The sequence below is a fragment of the Lissotriton vulgaris genome, unplaced genomic scaffold, assembly GCF_964263255.1.
Source record: "Lissotriton vulgaris unplaced genomic scaffold, aLisVul1.2 SCAFFOLD_622, whole genome shotgun sequence".
Taxonomy (NCBI): domain Eukaryota; kingdom Metazoa; phylum Chordata; class Amphibia; order Caudata; family Salamandridae; genus Lissotriton; species Lissotriton vulgaris.
Genome location: NW_028246711.1, coordinates 90,875 through 111,513, shown reverse-complemented (window position 1 = coordinate 111,513; position 20,639 = coordinate 90,875). Strand labels below are relative to the sequence as shown.

General features: G+C 44.4%; 1 protein-coding gene across 1 annotated transcript in view; it reads right to left on the bottom strand.

Moving 5' to 3' along the window:
- LOC147665773 (solute carrier family 12 member 6-like) overlaps nucleotides 1-20,639 on the bottom strand; it is a 164,512-nt gene that overhangs the window by 60,153 nt on the left and 83,720 nt on the right. Inside the window, exon 6 of the mRNA XM_086949490.1 lies at nucleotides 16,083-16,270. Within this exon, the coding sequence (XP_086805616.1) occupies nucleotides 16,083-16,270 (188 nt within the window). The remainder of the gene's footprint in view (nucleotides 1-16,082; nucleotides 16,271-20,639) is intronic.

Genomic DNA, 20,639 nt, shown 5'->3' with positions numbered 1-20,639 from the left:
GTAGGGGAGCGAAGAGGTGCTGTGAGAAAAGAATACATGCGTTCAGTCATGCCGACTCACAACATGCTAACTGTGTCTGCACTAGAGCGGGGCTGGAAGGTTACGTGTGCTCACCTTGCAGCGCGTGTGCGCTCACTAATGCTTGTAGGATGGCGCTCGGTCCGCAATTTCTGGATCCGGCGCCTCTGGGGATAAAATATGACGGTAAACATTTGAATTCGGCAGGCGGGAGAGAGCGCATCGTCAGCCGCTTAAAGGTCGCGCTGAAGCGTTCCGATGTCCGCTTACCTGAAAAACCACTTTAACACTCTCAAAACAGTATTTCGAACGTCCTCGCTCCTCACTCAGCAATCACTTGCAGATTACTGAAGCCGTGATGTTGAATGACTGAAGGTGGAGGTCGCCTCCCAAAGCATGAAGGGAGTTGTAGTTTCATCAAGGAGAATTCTGGGAGATGAAGTCCTGTGGGCTAAATCATGGAAAAGTTTTGTAGATTTCCGAAATTTCGTTCAATTCACTGACTGCTGTATCATACTTCATTATCAAAAGTGCCTCTCTTTGGTTTAATCTTAATTCTGAATTCCCTCCTCTTGGATCTTTTTCGATTTTGGACAGGACGGTCCATTTGAGGATATCTTTAGCGGACATCGGAACGCTTCAGCGCGACCTTTAAGCGGCTGACGATGCGCTCTCTCCCGCCTGCCGAATTCAAATGTTTACCGTCATATTTTATCCCCAGAGGCGCCGGATCCAGAAATTGCGGACCGAGCGCCATCCTACAAGCATTAGTGAGCGCACACGCGCTGCAAGGTGAGCACACGTAACCTTCCAGCCCCGCTCTAGTGCAGACACAGTTAGCATGTTGTGAGTCGGCATGACTGAACGCATGTATTCTTTTCTCACAGCACCTCTTCGCTCCCCTACGATGGGAATACACCGGCTTTCATTTACTATTTGAGGAGCTTTGACCCACATATTAAGGTAGGCTGAGTGCAGTGGGACATCGGTTGAGATGGTGATCTCCCAGGTTCAGTATAGTGATTGTTGCTTTCCTCTTCCCCTTTAGTAACACTGTGGTCCTGATGAGAACCCGCTAAGGATAGGGTTCGAAACGCGTCGACCTGACCCGGTCCCATATCATCATTGTTGTTATGGTTGTGTCATTCGAGTGATGGATTATTATTCCTTCTAAAGAACTGAAAAAAAGTTTCACTTTCGTTTGAAATTTACAACTGTTATTATTCTTGCATTATTACAAACTGTATTGTGATGATGGGACCTGTATGAATGTTTTTTGTATGTCTGGATGGCCAAGAATGTGTTGAATGCTAGTTTGAGTGAATTATGTACATACCAAAGTGTGTTTTTTCTTGTTTGTATGTAAATGTATAGTTTTTTCCTACACAATTTTTTGTATTCTCATGCCAGAAAAAACAAGCAAAAGACTAAAAAGCAAAATAGTCTGCAAAAGAATTAAAAGAAACGTTGCAATTTCAAAAGCCATTGTTCATGTTTATTGTTCATGCACAATTATCAAAGTATTGTTTCAAGGAAAGCTGCTCAGCATAGGCAGGTGTGTTGTTTTTCAAGTTATTATTGGCTCAGCCTTGCTGATTTTTGAGTCAAACCCTTTACTGTTTTTCATACTGTTTAGCGGGCGCATGCTCGCGAGGTTCTGGTGGGCAGAGAAGGAGCTGCCACAGGACTAATCCTGTTGGAATAGTTTGTTCGCTTTGTGTTTGCGGTGTGGGGTGTAGTCTTTCTTTAATCTTTCCGTCTCATTTTTCTTCACATCCTTTCCTAAACCCCCTCTTTTGCACATGTGTTCAGTGTGGGTATGGCTGAACAGGACACGGTAGCTTACACAGAGGAACATATCCAAAACCTGATGAGAGATCCGCCTCCCTTTGCCTCTGCAACCCTCAGTGTCGCGGCCAACACTGTCAACGAATCCGATAAACTTATACGTCTACGAAAAAAACAAATTAGGACGGATCTCCATGGTCATTTTTTACTCCAGCATTTAAGATCAGGCACAATCCCCGCAGGACTTCAAATTCGCAACATTCCGGTCGTGTTCACGGACGACCCTGAATACAAAAAAGGATTCAGTGGGGTCGAAACAAAGTGCAGTAGGGACCTGATGGTCCTTACTATTGAGACCGCACACAGAATTTCAGTTAAAGAACTCGCTGAAATTGAAAAACTTGAAAAAGAAATTCAAGACAATCAACTCATAGCTGATTCAAAAGGACTCCTGGAGAAGGTTGAAAAGGAGATCGGCGAATTTAAGGACTTTACGGTTGCCCAAAAAAACAATAAGTTTGAGCTGGACAAGAAAAATTTCTCTTTGGAATCCGTATACCCCTACCTGAGAAAAGACTTTTACTCTAATTCTGAATCACGACGGTTCCTCCAGGATAACCAAGGCCGTTCTCGACGTGCCTTCGTTTCATTCTCGGATACATCTTCGTCTGGAAGTGATTCTAATAACGCTAATAGATCCTATCAAAATAGGCAAGGAAACCAACAAGACCAGGGACAACGTCAACAACAAAACCAGGCACCTTTTTTAGGACAAGGCCCGCAGAAACCGAGAGGTCGGTCACGTCCCGTCCAGCCATGGGAAATGAGGACACGATCCCGGTTCTACAAGAGTTAGACCTTCCATCCATCTTTAACTTATCTGACAGGATTTTAAATGAAGCTGAAACATCTATCTTGACGAAGGGCCTTGGATTTGTCCCGTCGAGACATACAGACTTCACTAAGATGAAGTTAGAAACTCTGGAATTTTGTCGTAAGCTAAGATTAAAGACATTCTTCTCTGATATATGCGAGGAATATCAAACAGAAGTGACGGGACTAAGGAAGAAATCCACCTTTTGCCCAGCCGGCTCAAAAATTCCTAAAGAGATACTCACGTTTGAACGCACAGTTCTTTCAGGTATATCAGCACTTGAAAAGAAGAGGAATTTTGTCAAATGTAATCTCGCCAAAGCAGAGAGAGAGGCTTTGACCACCTTGAAAAATGATAAAAACATAGTAGTCAAACAGGCAGACAAGGGGGGAGCAGTAGTTATATGGGACATCAATAAATATAAAACGGAAGCACTTCGACAATTGGATGACAATTCATGCTACAGACGCATCACAAAGAATCCTACACTCGAAATCCAGAGTGAACTATTTTCAGTAATTCAGAAAGGATTTGATCTAGGATTCATTGGACCGAAGGAATTCAATTTTTTACAGAACAAAAATCCACGAACTCCAGTTTTTTATTTATTACCTAAGATCCACAAGGATGAATTAAACCCACCAGGACGACCCATAGTTTCTGGGTGTGAGTCCTTACTTGAACCGGTGGCCAAGTATATCGAATTTTTCCTGAAACCCTTCATTGAAGAGATTCCAGCACATCTTCAAGACACCACGGCTTTCCTCCAAAGAATTGGTACAGTCCCCTTTGAACAAGGTTCCCAGCTTTTAGTAACGCTAGACGTCGTGTCTTTGTACACGCAGATTCCCCAGGATCAGGCTCTAGAGACACTAGCTTGGTTCTTGGAGACACGTGTCAGACCTTGCCAAGTACCTTCTGATTTCATTGTACAGCTGGCATCCTTCGCATTGAGAAAGAATTTTTTCACTTTTGATTCCGACTACTTCCTTCAGGTGAAGGGAGTAGCCATGGGATGTCCTTTTGCCCCGGAACTAGCAATCATGTTTATGGGCCTTTATGAGAAGAAATTTATTTACAACGACAATCCCTACAGTCATCAGATTTCGCATTATATGCGGTACATAGATGATATCTTTTTCATCTGGACTGGGACTACAGAAACCCTTGATGGGTTTGTTGAGTGGCTCAATGGGCGCTCAAGCGACATTAAATTTAATTGCACATCGTCCAGCCAATCTATCACATTTTTGGACGTGAAAGTTGTCCCTGATAACGGAAACCTGGCAACAACTTTATTCAGAAAAACAACCGATAGGAACAAGGCTTTGCTGTTTACCAGCAACCACCCCCGGAGTTTGAGACAGAACTTACCCTTTGGACAATTCCTGAGGATCCGCAGGAATTGTTCAGGCAAAGAAGATTATTTCTACCATGCCAATTCACTCATGGAGAGGCTTCTCCTTAGAGGTTACCCGAGAAAACTCCTAAAGCAATCTCTTAAGCGAGCATGGTGGACGCCCCGCGAAACACTAATGGTTAAGAAAGCCAGGGTCGAGCAAAATCGAATGGTTTGTGTATCAACCTTTTGCCCTGCTGCCAATCAACTTAAAAGGCTGATAAATCTTAATTGGCATCTAGTTAAAAACCTACATGAGGACTTGAGAAATTTACCATTATTTGCATTTAAGAAGGAGAAGAGCGTGGCGAACCATGTTGTAAGGGCAGCCTTACCTAGTAAACAATCACCAACTCTAATAAGCCTTTTTGGCTTCCCCCAGACAAAAGGACACCACAAATGTGGCACTTGCATCTGTTGTCATGACACCATGGAAGAAACAGTATTTTCCTTTAACAACATCCACTGGAAGCATGAATCATTCACCAACTGCAAAACCAGGAATGTAGTTTACGCGATCGTCTGCCCCTGCCCCAAACTATACATCGGGAAAACATCCCAGGAGGTAAGACAACGTATCACGCAGCATAAATCGAGAGAAGTGGAGAATGCGCCATTGGTACACCACTGGTTGACGAATAAGCATGATAAAGATATCCTCAAATGGACCGTCCTGTCCAAAATCGAAAAAGATCCAAGAGGAGGGAATTCAGAATTAAGATTAAACCAAAGAGAGGCACTTTTGATAATGAAGTATGATACAGCAGTCAGTGGATTGAACGAAATTTCGGAAATCTACAAAACTTTTCCATGATTTAGCCCACAGGACTTCATCTCCCAGAATTCTCCTTGATGAAACTACAACTCCCTTCATGCTTTGGGAGGCGACCTCCACCTTCAGTCATTCAACATCACGGCTTCAGTAATCTGCAAGTGATTGCTGAGTGAGGAGCGAGGACGTTCGAAATACTGTTTTGAGAGTGTTAAAGTGGTTTTTCAGGTAAGCGGACATCGGAACGCTTCAGCGCGACCTTTAAGCGGCTGACGATGCGCTCTCTCCCGCCTGCCGAATTCAAATGTTTACCGTCATATTTTATCCCCAGAGGCGCCGGATCCAGAAATTGCGGACCGAGCGCCATCCTACAAGCATTAGTGAGCGCACACGCGCTGCAAGGTGAGCACACGTAACCTTCCAGCCCCGCTCTAGTGCAGACACAGTTAGCATGGTGTGAGTCGGCATGACTGAACGCATGTATTCTTTTCTCACAGCACCTCTTCGCTCCCCTACGATGGGAATACACCGGCTTTCATTTACTATTTGAGGAGCTTTGACCCACATATTAAGGTAGGCTGAGTGCAGTGGGACATCGGTTGAGATGGTGATCTCCCAGGTTCAGTATAGTGATTGTTGCTTTCCTCTTCCCCTTTAGTAACACTGTGGTCCTGATGAGAACCCGCTAAGGATAGGGTTCGAAACGCGTCGACCTGACCCGGTCCCATATCATCATTGTTGTTATGGTTGTGTCATTCGAGTGATGGATTATTATTCCTTCTAAAGAACTGAAAAAAAGTTTCACTTTCGTTTGAAATTTACAACTGTTATTATTCTTGCATTATTACAAACTGTATTGTGATGATGGGACCTGTATGAATGTTTTTTGTATGTCTGGATGGCCAAGAATGTGTTGAATGCTAGTTTGAGTGAATTATGTACATACCAAAGTGTGTTTTTTCTTGTTTGTATGTAAATGTATAGTTTTTTCCTACACAATTTTTTGTATTCTCATGCCAGAAAAAACAAGCAAAAGACTAAAAAGCAAAATAGTCTGCAAAAGAATTAAAAGAAACGTTGCAATTTCAAAAGCCATTGTTCATGTTTATTGTTCATGCACAATTATCAAAGTATTGTTTCAAGGAAAGCTGCTCAGCATAGGCAGGTGTGTTGTTTTTCAAGTTATTATTGGCTCAGCCTTGCTGAGTTTTGAGTCAAACCCTTTACTGTTTTTCATCCTTGCAATTCAGGCAGCACTTGGCCATATGGAACTAGTGTCATCCTAAATGTATACGCCAGAGGCCTGAGTGAGGGGCAGAGATCCGAAACTATTGATGCCTTAGGAGGGCTTTTAGACACCCTCTCAGGGGTAGCCGGAGTGGTGTATTTGGGGATCTAAATACAACATTTGAATCTCTTGATAGTGACGATAACAACCTAGTGAGGGAGGAGGATGAGTACTGAGGTGTTCCACTTCTGGAATTACACCCTATCAAACGCTGGACTGAGGCTGCCATTCAACTAAAAGCTCTCTGCTTGGAGCATGGTTTAAGGGCTGCCAACGGCCGATCCACCTCCAACAGACAAGAGTCTAATAATAGCTACCATTCTAGCCGTATTGATTACCTCCTAGTCAGTTAGAACATATGGCACACCCTTGAGGATATGGCCGTACAGGCACGCATGTAGAGCGATCATGATCCACTCTGTTCAAGGTTCATATTTAGGGACCTAAGTGCACCTGCACAACCGGCCACTTTATTTATTTTTTATTTATTTACATCATTTATAAAGCGCCTGAATCACCCCAAATGGTGTATCTCTGCGCTGAGGACAGTTGTTGGGGTGGGTAACAAAATTAAAAGAGTAGCGTTTTGAGTTTCTTTCTGAAAACCTAAGTAATTAGTAGTGAGACGAATCTCAAGGGGCAGTTGGTTTCACAGTTTGGGAGCCAGGTGAGAGAAGGATTTTCCTCCCAACCTGGCTTGCCTTATGCGCGGGACCACAAGTAGGCCCTTCCCTTCGGAACGAAGGGGGTGAGGTGGTATGTATTTAGTTAGTTAATCTGCCAGATATGCAGGGGCCATCTGGTTTATGACTTTAAAAAAAAATACAACAGATTTTAAAATGCATTCTTTTGCGAATAGGCAGCCAGTGAAGCTTGTGCAGTAGGGGAAGTGAAGGGGCCTGGTAGGGAGCACTAGTTACCAGGCATGCGGCTGTATTCTGAACAACCTGAAGGCCTTGCAATGCTGATTCCTTGGCGGCGATCAGCAGAGCGTTGCTGAAATCCAGGCGGCTGAGCACCAGAGCATGAAGTAAGGTTTTGCGTGTGGGTGCGGGTAGGAAATGAAAAACCTTGCGAAGGAGGCTAAGTGCATAGAAGCAGGCTCTTTTTGTTGCAGCTATGTTTTCATCCATGTTAAGATCTTTGTCAATTAGCACCCCTAAGTTTTTGACAACTATCTCTGGCAGAGGCGAAACCTATCACTAGTGATCTTTTGGTCTCAAACAATATGCGCTGAGTTAAATGGCCCATGATTCTAGCATGTCCAGAAACACTATCTACCATTAGTAGTAAGTTGGACACCACAGTTAGAGTGATGTAGACATGCACCTTAGCACTTGCATAACCCTCTTGTCACGAATTTAGTCCTGAAGAAAGCCTAGCATTGTCGTTAAAAGGCTGAAACATGTAGACCGTGTCTTGTCTCACAATTTTCACTGCCCAGATGCCCTAGGTCAATCTAACCTACCCATGTGTCTCATCTTGTCTTTTAATCTTGTCTTATTGTTCCATATTTAAATGTAGGGGACAATAAAGACAATTTTAACTCACTTTTCCATTCACGCATTTGCACTTTTGTCACCAAATAAGCTGCTCTAATGTAATCAGGCGTCAAAGCACACCCGAGTGGCATTCGGCTGGTGGGGTGGGAACCCGATGATGAAGCATGTCACCAACCAGGTTGATGAGTGAGAGTTCTTCTAAAAAAGGAATACCTTTTTACTCTTTCTTCTCCTTTCTTTCGTATCTCGTTTTTCCCTTGCTTTGGGGTAACTCCCTAATTTAATTATTGATTAATCTCGCAGGGGACTGTGAGTATTCCCCTAATAAAAACCCTTGCACTCTTGTTGATGATTGACATGCCTCCTTAACTATGAACCCGTCAAAGAATTTACAGTTACACAACTTACTTTTTTTTTTAAATGCGTGGGTACTTCCAAAAATCGAGTAAGGCTAGGGCGAAAGATATATGCCAAAACATCACTGGTACAACCATGAATGTAGATGTGCCCGTAAAGCCCTTGTTGAAGCAATTAAGTCGGTGTTGTGGCTAGAGTGCGATCTGCCAGGTCTACCTATAAGAATGTTATCCACTGTGCCAAAAAAGCCTGGGATGAGGATAGATGGCAGGAATTAAAATGTGCTTGTGACAGTAACAACTCCAAGTGGTTCTGGATCATGGTTAAATGGGGCAGTGGAGTAGTACCATAGTGAGGGCGGTGGGTGACATTTGAAAGTGGTGGGGCGCAAAGTGATTTGCATACAGCACCGTAGCGAGCGAGCGAGCCCGAATCCCAAAAGGGTGGTTTGGGGGGGAAAATTTTGAAAAAAAAGAAGAAAAATCATGCATTTTCAAGCAAATTTGAGAAAGCAGGAAGGTTAATAAAGCAATTGTGAAAGTGCAGTTATTACATTAATAGATGGCATAACATAGGTAGCTGCTTATTCAGTATAACCACAGAGCTTCATACATTCCGTCCGACCTATTATGCTCAGGTGCTGAATTCAGACTATAAGACTTTAAATAAATACCAACTTGAAATACCATGTTTTATGCTGTCCTGAACAGTGCCGTCCTGCCGTCCTTAGCAGTGCCCACCACATATAGTGCCCAGTAACCACCTAATGTCCCAGGTCCAAAAGAAAAGGTCTCACTATCTACTACCACCGTGTTCAAGTTGTATTGAAATATGTAGGCCGCTTCAAAATCAATATTGGTAGCATGCGCTATTAAAAAAATAAAACACTTTCACAAAATACCTAAGAAGGTGTACAATTCACAGGGACTGGGCAGACACAATCACTATGCATGGCAATTTGGGTATATTTTTGTTGTCACTATTGTACAGTTATAAAATATGTTAGTGGGTCAGTGGGACTTTCTGTGAACACAAGTAGCCCTCATACAGAAAAACTTGGAGACCCTTCATCTAGAAGCTCTCATATCATGGGAATAGCTGTGTATAAAGGTAAGATTCAAAAGGCAAGGAAAGTTTACTTCTCTGAATGTGCTCCCTCTGACCCCAGTCCATCGAAAGAACTGTTAGATATTATCACAGAACTAGCCCCATTGATCCAAGCACCTCGATTCCACCTTGTCGCCAGTCAATTTTAAGGGAAAGATCATAACAATTTGCAACAACTTTTTAAAGGAAAAAATCTCATTATCCATAAAATGGCAGTTTAGATCCATGAAAATGATTTAACAGCCTTGACCCTTTGACCTAATTACGAAAACTCAGTTAATAGACATCTTTTTAACAAAGTTGTCCCTCTGGTTCCTCTAATGACCTATGACCTGCAGGCTGCATGAAACTGCTTTGGTGTTACATGAAAGAAGAGCTATTGTCTCTTTCTAATCGTGCACTCGGTCAGGTTTGTCTCAGATGCCTGGGAACAGGCCCTGGTGAAAGCCTGCCTTGCCCCAAGGGTTTCAGTAATGTTCAACCTTGCGCCTCTCTTTTACCGTAATTAGGTAAATACTTTACCGTAAAGTGCTAGAAAAAGTTAGTAACCGAGATTTACAACCAGGACTCACTCATCAAACTCACACGTGGTTGTGGAAAGGTCACACACCACAAGGCCCTACAGCCCACTGCCCCCTGTACTGTAACAAGTGTCAACGAGGAAACAGGAGACAGCCTATTGGTAAACTCATCTGTGACAATTGCAGGTGGCGAATGCGGTGTTACACAAACCAAATAATATGCCTCCTAAAAAACAATTTAGCTTCAATGGTTGAGTGACCGAGATCTATCTCTCCTACATAGGCGACTGTATGGGTTTGCCGCGCCTAATACAAAAGTCCGTTTCCCACCCACACATTTGCACGCTCCACATGTTTGGGGATATCGGCGTCTTTTTGAAGTCTCAGTTCTGCGTTGCTGGAAAGTCACACACACCGTATGAAGCCTAAACGCTGTGCAGACTCCACCAGAGAGCGCAAAACAGGTTAGTAAGAGGCTTCCTAGTGACACTGTTTGTGCATTCCTTCTCGAGTCTCTAGCAGGCAAACTGCATTGCAATGCTTGTCGATTTAACAGAAAACACTTCCTGCTGGCAGCGAGTGCACAGGACAGCAGGCTCGGCGAAGCTCCATGAGGCGAGGGCAGAGCAGCTACAGCGTCCTCGAAAACATGCTAAAACAATCAGAAATGAGGAAACCCCTTCCAAGGCTCCCGATTCTCAAGAGGGAGATGGCAAATATAAGTGGGGCGCGCGCGAGAGAATACCTCCTGAAGGAGTTTGTTCAACATCTTTTCCCGTCATCATTAAAATCACAGAGGAGGGGTTACCTTGGGAAACAGGACAGCATCAGCAACAGCACGGTAAATGCTAGTGTGTGTGGCCACGACACCGGGGCTCTTGCCGAGGTCTGCTTGCTAGTTGCTTCTCCTCCTGCCCGGGGTCTCGCGCCACTCTGCCCCCTCCCACCCACCCACCCGCGGCAGCCAATCCTGGTGCTGCATGCAGCACCAGGATGGGCTAGGGGGCACACTCTGTACTCGCCTGGGCAGCCTTTCAAACCCGGCCGACTGAAGCCGCACTCCTGGCCCCTTCTCTATGTCTCAAGTATTTTGCTGGCATCGGCGCATGCGCGGGCAAGTCTCAGCCCGGCAATCTCATGCGCGCAGTGCTGGCCTGCTGCAGACTGTCACTCAAGCAGCTGCAGCAGCCCAGCAGCCCCGCCCCCCTCCCCCCACCTCCTGCGCACTCCGACCGTCCGCACCTTTACATTGACGTCGCATGATGATCCGTGTAACTCCCGCTGTTGAAGAGAATTACTGAATTAGTGGTAGCTTTAACTTAAGCTTAGCTGCAGTGCCACGGTGCGTCCAGAGCTTAGTGGGGCTACGCCCCTACGCCCCAATGGACGCACCACGGCTGCCATAGTCCCCAGAAAATCACGTTGACTCTGATGTGTGTGTTACCAACTTTGCCACCCAATATCCTGATGACGAATCAGAAGATAGTTTACCATTTCCGCTCTATTCCTACCGTGCTGGCAGGGTATTTGATGAGGCAGACGTTAGTGATGCGCTCAGCGCACTAGCAGGAGGTAGATCCCTGGGGATAGACTGTGTCCCTACTAATATTTTCCTGCATGATATACCGAAATGGACCAACTATATACTATTACTCGCTAATGCCATAGCCCAAGGAGCACCTATCCCGGCCACTTGACTTGGGGGTGGAGATAATTCCTATATATAAAAAAGGAGATAAAGCCATACCTGTAACTATAGGCCAATAAGCCTTATAGATTCGATACAGAAAGTCATAGCCAGGCTTGTTTTAGCCAAGGTCAAGGCCTGGATTGGTGCTAATACCATTCTTACGCTCCTCCAGGCAAGCTTCAGGGCTCATGTTAGCACAATCAACCAGGTCTTTCGGTTTGTTCTTATATACTGGTGGATAATCATTCTCAGCAAGGATAGCATGTATGCTACCTTTGCCGAACTCAAATCCGCTTTCGACGTGGTTGAACAAATTGTGGGCGGTCTTGAAGGAGATGGGGATGCCACTAAACTTACTTTCCTTGATTGCCCGCCTCCATGAGGAAAACTATGCACAAATACGTTGGGGGCAGTAGGAAATAAGACAGATCCCTTCCCCGTGCAAATGAGTGTCCGTCAAGGATGTGTGCTGGCTCCCACATTGTTCTCTCTCTTCATGAGTGGAGTCACAACCTTCCTTGATGCCTCCCACACTGATGCTCCTGTTTTAGCTGGAAGAACAATGCCCATCCTAATGTTTGCAGGTTACAAGCTGATAATCTCCAAAACTCCGAGAGGATTGCAGCGTGCACTCCATCATTACAAAGAGTTCTGTCTTTTCTCCCCAACACTAAGTATTTTATAAGAAATCAACCATGGTTTGCTGGCATAGAGGGTAGGAGCAGCACCTGAGCTTTATTACTGGGGAATCCAATATACTTTGACACTCCAAACTATCTCTCGGAGCAGAAATCACTCGTGGCCGACCAAATTGCATCTGCTGAGCTTATCCGCCCTGCATTTAGGGATCCTATGAGGTGGTAAACAGTCAAAGATATAGCCCAAAGGTACAGACAGTGCCACAACGTTGGCACATCACTTGACCCTACACAACCCTCTTTGCTGTAGTACCACGTGGAGGCGGTGTTGTCAGTCAGAACTAATACAGGGCTGTTCCTGATGGAAGGCAGAAAAGCCTTGAGATCTAGCCAGATGGAGCATAGCTCCATAAGACTGCTGGACCAGAGGCATCACACCAGAGACCAGGGGCCTCTAATCACCACTACAAGCTCTGGATGAAAAGCGAGAAAGTGGTATTCATCCACCACTGAAGCCCTTGAATCGCCTTTTCCAACACCTGGATACTGTCTGAGAGGCATCCCCACTGCTGAGCACATTGAAGGCTGAGGGTCCATGGCAGAACCCAACAGGATACACAATGCAGCAGACCATGACGCCTCACAACTATCCGGGCTGGAACATAGGATTGAGTCCAAAATATCAGGATCATATTCTGAACGTTACAGACTCGCTGCAGGGGTAGAAATCTTTGAATGCCACTGTTTTCAGAACATGTCCTATAATGGGATTCCCCTGCCTTAGTGGAAGGTGGGATTTTGGCTAGTTGATAGAGCACTCCAGGAAGGACAGTAGCCAGATGGTCATCCCCATGGGGTCCATGGCAGACTGTGATGAATCTACCTTCAATGGCCAGTTGTCAAGGTACAGGAATACATGCAACCCAAAACCTGAGAAAATGGCCAGCAACCACCACCATCACGTTTGTAAATACTCGGAAACTGATGTGCTGTTGAGGGCAAGGGCGTTTAACGGGAGATGCTCCTTTGCCACAACAGAGCTTAGAAAACACCTTCAGGACTGCAGAATAGCTACATGAAAGTATGCGACCTGTAGTCCTAAGGATACCATCCACTCCTCAGGAGCTAGGGGTGGAAGGACAGAGGCTAAAGTAAGTATCTTGAACTTTCTTTCTGCAGGAAGGTGAGTAAGAACCAAAGATCTAAACCGCTTAACTCCGGCGGCCTTCCCGCCGCGGTGCGGCGATTTGATTAGGTGGGCGGAGCCGCGTCGGCCAACAGATGTGCGCAGCACTCGGGAAGGACGTTGATCGACAGGCGCATGGGAGGGGTTAAATCGGCAAGGGTCCCCTGAATTTTATGGGTACCAAGGTGTAACAGGAGTAGCACCCTTTATTTCACTCCATCTCTGGGACTCTTTCTCTTCACTATTTGGCAAGCAATGACTAAACTGCTTTGGTAATTATTGAGACATGTTCTGCTGAAGTCTGAGTGAAAATAGGAGGAACTGGGCGCATGATGGAGGGTTTGTCAATAAGGAAACAGTGTAACCTGCAAGACTCATTGGTCTTCTTGATAGCCTTGTCCTCATGACGCCCCCTGGCACCACAAAAGAAGGGGAACAGGCTTGCTGAATAGGATGTTAAATCGGCCGTCTCGGACGGTAAGCCAGGCTCTGGGAGTGACCCTTGCGTTTACGGTATTGTTTATGGAACTGGCAGTCTGGGACAGTGAGCCAAAAGAGTAAGCCATAGCAGGACAATCCTTTAAATGGTCTAAATTAGAATCCGCACTGTTGCCACACAGCCTGGAACCATCACAATTCATATCTATAATTTAAGCTTGCATATACACAGAGAAACATACAGTGTTCATCCAGGTATGATTACGAATCACCACACTAGTGTTGTGTAGTGTCCAGACCGGCCCATAAAATGTACTTAACTGCATCCTGTCCGTTATGGATGCCCTAGGGAAAAGGCACTTTGCAACTCCTCGTGGTGGGCAGGCAATATTTCACTCACATGTTCCAGAGGGCATGAGTGTGTCTCCTAAGAAGCAGACAGCTGTGAGAAGCTGCAGAGACGGACTAGTAGACCAGATCTCGCTCTTGTTAAGCATATTTGTGCTCCTTGATTCTTTGTCATGTGACACATATGGTAGGCATTTGGGTTCACACTTTTCTGGCTGAAGTCTGTACTATGAGTCTTTCTGGTGTGTGGGGAGCTATGTTAAAAAGGCCAGATCAGTCAGAGCTGGCATATGGCACCTACCAAAGGGGCGACTTACTGGCATGGTTGCCACTATGCTTCCTTCTTTCGGGGCTTCTATGAAAGGTAGCAAAGGCTCTGAAGTTGAACTGCAAGGTTGCAAGATTTCTATAAATTTTAGTTTCCACTTAGCAACTGTAGTTCCAACACCTCTATACCTCTATAAACCACCAACACAAAGGTGGTGCTTTGCTATGTGAGGGACTCCAATAGGGAGTCCATCAGTCACTCGGGTAAAGTATCAAGGCCACTAGCAATCTGACGGTCTACAAATAGGCCAGCTTCAGTACAGCCTCCTCATCATGTGGAAAATTCTGAAGGTGCTGAATTGCATCCAAGTTTGAACTGAACAAGGCCTCAAGATAACTAAAATATTGGTGCCTTGCCAGAGGCACAGCTTGAGAATCTTCTAACAATAATAGGCTGTGCTTTAATAATCTTATAATGAGACACTGGCTGAAATTTAGCTGAACTCAGCTCTGGATCAGAGACTGGCCTTTGGGTCGGATCACGATTTACGGAGCCAGGGCGGGTGCCAAACCTTCTGGAATGAACATGGCCTTGGGCAAAAGAGTAGAAGCGTGGCCTGGAACTGGCAAGGGCTGGGAAGAGACCTAACAATGCCAATCTGTACCAAGGAAGGCACTGATGGCAGAAGTCTGTCAGAGTCCTGGTGTTCCAGGGGGACCTGGAATCATTTGAAAAAGCTGCAGCATTGCCTTTTGAAGGTGTTTGCCTGCTGCAGACAAACATGGCCCAGAGAATTTGAAGCGCATCAGCTTCATCTCTGGAATGAGGCTGGATCTGCATGACTGGTGCAGAGTAAGCCCTTTTGCTTGATGACTGCGCAATGTCCCCATAGAGTGGCAGCAGTGAAGGGGGAGCAGCCTCTTGTGTAGACTTCTTGTGCTTGTAATGAGATTTGTCCTTCCACTTTGTAATGGTCTTACACAAAAATGGAGAAAGAGATTTGGAGTTGGGGCAGTCCCACTCCCCGATGGCTTTTGAATGAATCAGGAAGAATTTGATCCATGACTTCGAATCATGCGTGGATCTGAGAAACCAAAAACAGACACCATGCAGGTCCATAACTGATATTTAGCTCATCCAGCCTGTAGTCTTTAGAAGAGATCTATCCCTACCACATTGTCACTTGAAACAAACAAAAAAAAGTTCAGGAGTGTAGCTTTGGATACATATCATATGCTGTGGAAAAAAGGAACTATGCCAGCGCCTAGGTGGTGGCGCCAATAAACATCCCTGCATTGTCAATTTTGAGGCAAGATGATGCATAGGAGCACTTGCTGTAGACGTTTCTGGATCCAGTCTGGCACATGGGGGTATTCAAATAGTGCGGAATATGTAGTTGGAAGTAGCCAAGAGACATATACCTCTTTATACTCCTAACATTTCATTGCTTTACCCACACATCCCCTTACTTTATGTACTCCCACCATCAATCCGCAATACCCACACATTTCCATTTGCTATAGGTGCCCACAAACTTTCCTGCAACACACAAAATCACCTTCATGCTAAATGAAAACCTACATTTCTTTGCCAACCCATACTTCTTTGCAGAGTCAATGCCTTCATTGTGCTATGTACATCTTTTCTTCATTATATGCTCACTACTCCCACTCTATCTATACCCACATCCAATACCGGAAGTAATCACAAGCCCATTTACAATCCGGATACTCACATTCAAAGCAAACACCTTCTACCTGTTTTCCTAACATCTCCTTCCAACTATGCTTACTGTGTCACTACCATTTACAATCCTGCTGAGTCTACACTCTGCTCTTAAGTGTTAATAAACAACAATGATTTTAAATTCACACGCATGCGCACTCACGGTCGTATGTTAAGTAGATCCTGGAAGCCTTCCAGTGTCTTTGCCCGGCTCTGTGCACGTGCAGCCAGGTACTTTTCCTTTGTCCAGGTCATGTGTACTTTTTCTTGGGTAGTTTCTGTCTCATCTTCCTCATCTGAGCCGATGCTCGTCAAGCGCAACATTGAATTTCTGTCCTTCACAAGCTGAGCCTGAATAGTAGAAAAAAGAACTTCAGTTATCATGAATATCATTTACTGTAATGCAGTCATTACTCATAGTTGAGAACCTTTAAGGGTCTCATTCTGGAAACCTTCACATTTGACAATACCTCATATGTTTGACTGCAAAAACGACTTTAAGTAACCCGCTGTAAAGCAGTACAGTTCGCATTTAATATTCACCCTTTAGATGAAAGAGTTTTGAATCTGCCCCGTTAAGGAATCAGTGTGCTTCAGGGTCTCAGCAAATACAGTGATGTGAGGTCGTTCATTTTTCCAGTCTGCAAAGCAGATATTTCTGTAGTGTATGCTAGTTTTCACGATTTTTTAGGTGATGTCTTCTGATTTATTCAATATTAATTATCAAATTCCGTCTTCTGCGCGATAGGAGCTCTATTGTTGTATTCCAAGTCTCTCCAGGTGTAGTCACTGCCCTACTCTTCTTACAGACATAATGAGGTCTCCTCTATATAAATATCTCACGAGTGGTGAAAATAAATCTTGTAAGGACAACTCAGCAGTTGTGCACCCCTCCAGACTTTCACACCACTGGAGTGACATACGTCAAGTGATGCCTAAAGGCCAAAGTAAGCCTTATGGGGAAGATAAAAGAACAGTCTACCTAAAGGTTTAACTTCGGGAAGGGGCTAAGGAAGGCCTGCACTTGGGATGTGCAAACACATCCTGAAATGATCCCACAGACATATGGTAGAAAAGCGGTCATTTCTGCTTCTGGACATCTCCAAGTGTTTGATGTCAAGTTATTTAACATCTAGAACACTATCTGCAACACATTCAATGAGGCAATACTTTTCACCTTTGGAGTTTCCCTTGACATTGAGAAATGAATGTTGATTTAGACTTGTCTAGCAAGTGCCTTAACATTCAGACATCCTTGATCATGAGGATCTCGCTCTCCATCAGCTGCCTCGACATCCAGACCATTTAAGTCAGAATGCGCAGAAAAGGAATAAAGAATAACACTAGCTCATCATCATCTCAGCATGATGACCTACATGCAGAGGTCTCGGATGCAAAAACCACTGCCCGGTCGGAAGGATGACACACCTGCACATCAGAATAAGGTGCCTTGCCAAAGCAACACCCCATAGAGGCTATCTTCCAAAAATGTCATCCTAGTGCAGTGTCCCCAATTCCTTAATATATTTTCTTTAATTGGCAGTTATCCAGCAATGCTGCATTTCAAGGATTACATTGTTGGAATATTCACAGTTGGTAAACATGGTAACAACCTTGGGGCAGGAATATCACACTGAAGCTACTCTGGATTTATGCCTTGCTTTTTTCAGACAGAAATGCCTTAATTTTCATGCAGAGGAGATCCCAAAACATGTAAACTAAAGTGGGGATCCCGAAATGTGGCTGGACTAATTCTAACAAAAGTCTACCATAGGATTCCACATAAACAATCATAAATCAACAACTAGACCATGTCATTCAGTACTTTAGAGAAGTTCTGAGAGATGACTTCAGCTTGTCTAAATGAGACAGTAATCAGTCAAAGTTTATTTTGGAAAATAAATTCAATAAAACTTACAATCGATAAAACAATCATTAATATACAGTTTTTCAGAATTATTATGGCCAGGTAAAAATCTCTTCCAGCCTATTCCACTGCATCGTAAAATCACTTTAAAAAGAATAAAAACAATTTATGTAACACAGCAAGAAGTAAAAATGCATTCATGTGCCAAATAGCAACGAGTGGCATCCCACTAATTTCTTCTGGTCTAAAATTTAAGACGATTAATTTTGTTTATAAGCCCTACCATGAATAAGAACTTGCTTACAGCAAAAACAGTAGAATTGGATGTGTCGCCCTTCAAGATTCTCAATGCCTCCAAATACCTCCGAAATGCAATGATACTTGCACAGTGGACGTATCCATTTCCCACTAGGCCTCGCATATTATGGACAGACAAAAAGCACAAAACAGCTCTGTTTGCTACCAGAGACCACAGAGTACATACAGACAAGTGGGCAGTGCTCCCGTCAGGGCTGTCAATTACCCCAATTCGAGTGTATCATAACGAAATTTCAGGTGTAAAGATGTGTGCCATGTCGACTCTCTGTTTAGTTCTGTACTTAGACACTCAGCCTGCAAAGGCAGTGTGTGGGTGTCAGGGTACAGGGCCCCTAAGGGTGGCACAATCAGTGCTGCAGCTCTTAGGGGTCTTCTCTGGTCACCATGCCCTGAGTACCTAGGGTACCATTTACTAGGGGTTTGTAGGTGGCCGGAGAGGCCAATGGGGTTTTGTTTCAACACAGCTTTAGGGAAGGAACACAGGCCCTGGGTACCTGGTTGGCAGGAGCCCAGGGCACACTCAGTCAAAGCACACCAGCAGTTCAGCAAAAAGTGGGGGCATACCAATGCAAGAAAGATGGCACTTTCTCACATTTCTTTCCTCCCTTAGATCTATTTAGAAATCTTCCAGCATACTTCACATAGAGGCCTTAATTATGATATTGATTTAAGAGAGTAGGCGCCCTTCCTAAAGGTGGGGGCTCCTTGCTTATCAGATAGAAACCTGCCACAAGATCAGTCAGTTTGCCAGTATGAATCAAACAACTTGTAATGCAGCCACTAAGGTAGAGGCTAGCAGCTTAGAATTAAGGGATGATATGCCCCAAATCTCATCTTTTTCTAGAATCATTTCATAGCCGTTGATGGGTTCAAAATGTATACTTAGGTCACTCCCTGAAACAATCTGATCATTAAGATCTGTTAGGCGAACAGACTTGCAAGATGGCTATGGTTGGTGAGTCTGTACTCCTGCTTCTAGGTCTGCAGTACACATTATATAAAAACAAGCAACTTTCCTCAGGAAAACACATTTTAAACCCAAAACATCTGGTGAGGCACTATGTAGAGACTAAATATGTAAATTTAAGTCTATTTTTTATCCAAATCACTAGTTCCCTATAAGCCCTTTCATGAGCATAGGGTAAGGCATTGACATAATATGGGGTGTACACAGTTTATGGAAGGGTTCATTAGACCAGGTTTCTTGGAACATGCAAATATCAAAGTCTTCCATATATTCCATCCAATGTGGTGCTACCAGGTTGGATTTGATGCCTGCAATGTTCCATGAAATAATATTAATTAGTCTAGTAGGAGTGTTAGTAGGGCCAGTAGGGGGAGAGTCCATTAGCAAATCCACTGAAGGCCAGGAAGTCATTGTAGGAAGGTCCAAAGTACATTTTTGGTCACCAGGCCTCGGAGGTTGGCCAAATACGCCAATCACTAGGTTATCCGGGGAGTGAGCAACAGGCTGAAAATTACACCCCCCCTTTGTTGTACTACAAGTTCGGCCACTGGTTGATCTCCTTTGGCCATAGTTTTTATAAGCAGTCCAGCACCATTGGGAGCTGTGTGATGCCACTGTCAATCTTGCATTAGCGAAAGGGGGTAGAGGTTCAATGGAGTTGTGTGTTGAAATGTTAACATTTCTTTAACCAGGGTTGACAAAGGAACCATCAGAGTGGTGTACGGCCTTGTCAGTAAGTGGGTAAAATCAATTATAAGCTGAAATTGTGTAAACTTTCCTTTCTGTTACTCAAGGGAGGAAGTTGGGACCAAGCCTTGCCTGGTCTCTTCAAAACATTTTGGGTGGTAAAAATAGTCTACTGGTACGATGGTAACTGGGTAGGAAGGCCTTTTGGGTCGGTGCTGCTGCCTGAATTGATCAGGTGACACACCAGCTCAGGGATTTGGCAGTTCAATACTACACAGTCACCTTCCATTGATTTGCAAGAGGGAACTACCCATCCCACTCTCCTCAACATGGTCATGTCTTTGTATTCATTAATAGAAAAGGCAGTATTTCTAGTAAGCCAATGGCAAGCTTTGTTTTTAGGTTCATAAAGTTCTCCTCTCTATAGTCTGGAGGCAGAGTCACTTCTAATATGGCATTATATGGCAGCAAGCTGACAGGAGAGATAAGGACTTATACTACAACGGAAGGTTGTAGCACGGGCACAGTGTTCCTCTTCAATCTCTCGATCAGCTGTTAGTCTGTCAAGAATGGGGGTGTCAGCAGTTGTAAGTACATCTTTAAATTGTGCCATGCCCCCCCCCCACCCCAAACACACAATTTAAATCCTTCAGAGTCAAATCAGAAAACGCAGCAAGAGCTGCAGATAGCGGATTGCTAGAATCAGGCATTTTCCAGTTACAATTAGTTTTTTTTGTATTAGCTACAGCAGGACCTATCTTTCTCTTCTTTTTCCTTTTAGCCACGTGCTCGCACAGAATGAAGCTTGTAAAGAGGTCAGTCGCAGCTACTGGACCCAGGCCAGACCCCCTTTCCACTGCACCAAGGTCAAGAGGGTTAGT